This window comes from Lucilia sericata, unplaced genomic scaffold, assembly GCF_015586225.1.
Source record: "Lucilia sericata isolate MDLA Ls3-8-SP2 unplaced genomic scaffold, ASM1558622v1 Contig000796F_arrow, whole genome shotgun sequence".
NCBI classification, from domain to species: domain Eukaryota; kingdom Metazoa; phylum Arthropoda; class Insecta; order Diptera; family Calliphoridae; genus Lucilia; species Lucilia sericata.
Genome location: NW_023994788.1, coordinates 120329 through 122500, shown reverse-complemented (window position 1 = coordinate 122500; position 2172 = coordinate 120329). Strand labels below are relative to the sequence as shown.

Genomic DNA, 2172 nt, shown 5'->3' with positions numbered 1-2172 from the left:
TTATAAGAGAGGTTTCTTTAGGTAGGTTTTTGTAGAGACAGTTTTCCTTTAGAAAAGTTTCTATAGAGAGTGTTTTCTTCTAAAAAGTTCCTCTAGAGAAAGTTGTTATAAGAAAAGTTTCGCTAAAGAGATATTTCATTGTTAAAATTTAGAGGGAATTTTCTTTGGGAAATTTTCTCTTGAAAGAGCTATAATTAGAAAAAGCTTTCTCTAGAAGGAGCTTTAAAAAAGCTTTTCTAGAGAGTGTTTTCTTTTTCTATAAGAATAATTTCTTTTAGAAAAGCTTTTCTAGTGAGAAGCTTTTTCTATAGACAGAGTTTTCTTTAAAAAAGATATTGGAGAGAGTTTTCCTTAGATTCTCTAAAAAGTGTTTCCTTTACTAAAGCTTCTCTAGTGAGAATACTTCGAAATATTTTTTTATAGAATATGTTTTCTTTAGAAAAGTTTATCGAGAGAGAGAGTTTTCTTTAAAAAAGTTTATCTAAAGAAAGTTTTACTTGTAAAAGTTTTTTCTACTAAGAACTTTCTTTAGAAAAGCTTCCATAGAGATAGTATTTCTTTAAAAAAGTTTATTAATAGAAAGCTTTCTTAAAAAAGTTTCTGTAGAGAGAGGTTCATTTAGAATTGTTTCTCTATAAAGAGTTTCCTTTGTAAAAGTTTCTCTATTAAGTTCTCAAAATTATTTTGAATTTCTTTGTTAAATTTTTCCAGTTGGTTCCCATCCTCAGCAACAATGAGCTATTCATGCATTCCGATGACACCATACTCAAAGGCATTGTACGCTGGGCCGAATATAAACCCGAGACACGTTTGGCATATCTGCCACAACTTCTGCGCTTCATACATCCCATGTGTGTGACGGCTGAGATGACGCGCTCTCTTAAAACTTTAACTGAACAAGCCGATTGCCAACAGTGGCTAAGTGAGGTGGAACATTACGAGGGCAGTGCTGAGTGGCGCATATTTCTGGTAGACAAAATGGGACGCAGTCCCGAAACATTTCGTTATGATTTACATACGGAAACAATGTTGCCCCTAAAACCGCCACCAAGAGCTGCTTTCGCCATAAGTTTGGCAGCCCATAAGAATATTCTATATATGCAGGGTGGCAGCATAGGACGTAGTACTAAAAATTCTTATTATTATAATATTTACCGAGATCAATGGTATGATTTGACACCCCTACTAATGAGACGTTCTCATCATCGTTCGCTGGTTTCAAATGATTGTCTATATGCCATAGGAGGCAACTCATCGAGTGGTATCACCAATACAGTGGAATATTTAAATTTGGTCACGAATAAAACCGAATTCTGCAGACCCATGTTGGTGCAACGCAGTTCTATGGGGGCGGTAATGCATGACAATATGTTCTATGTAATGGGTGGTGAGGAAGAGGTCAGAAGTTGGAATTGTGTAGAACGTTATGATCCGCGCATTAACGAATGGCACACTCTGAGACCTATGAATGATATTAAAGGTTATTGCTCGAGTGCTGTTATAGGTTCGTCTATATATTGTTGTGAAGGTCTGGGCATGTGTATGGAACGTTATGATATACGTGCCAATAAATGGGAAATCATAGATTTTGGTGAAGAACGTGAATTCTACGAGATATTTTCGGTGGACAATCAGCTGTATTGCACATGTGGTGAATTTATCGCCCGCTATGATATGGAGGAAAATAGATGGATTGTCGTGCATCGTTTTCCCTTTACTCGCGATTGGGATTATGCCGTGGCCATGCCTATGGTTAATTATGATATATAGAGTGCTAAAACCGAGAGAGGCCAAAACGATTTTTAACAAAATTTTAAATAGTTTTATTTTTATTTCTAAATAATAGAAGTTTTTCTTTTTAAACTAAAAATTATAAAGGTTTCTATTGAAAAGTTCCTTTAGAGAGAAATTTCATTAGAAAAACTTTCTTCGTTTCTTTAAATGAAGTTTATTTTAGAAAAGATCTTATAAGTTGTGAGTTTTTTTATAAAAGTTTATCTAGATAAAATTTCTTTATAAAAATATCTTTAGAGAGAGTTTTTTATAGAAAATTTACTTGGAAAAGTTTCTCCAGAGAGAGTTTAGTTTAGAAAAGTTTCTCTAATTAGAGTTTAATTTAAAAAAGTTTCACAAAAGAGAGTTTTCGTTAGAAAAGTTTCTAAAGAGAAAAAG

The 2172-nt window shown here is 33.5% G+C and overlaps 1 protein-coding gene across 1 annotated transcript in view; it reads left to right on the top strand.

Moving 5' to 3' along the window:
* Positions 1 to 1879, top strand: part of LOC119608130 (kelch-like protein diablo) — a 2636-nt gene extending 757 nt beyond the window's left edge. The window contains exon 3 of the mRNA XM_037962410.1: positions 712 to 1879. Within this exon, the coding sequence (XP_037818338.1) occupies positions 712 to 1770 (1059 nt within the window). The 3' untranslated portion in view covers positions 1771 to 1879. The remainder of the gene's footprint in view (positions 1 to 711) is intronic.
* Positions 1880 to 2172: the final 293 nt, after the last annotated feature.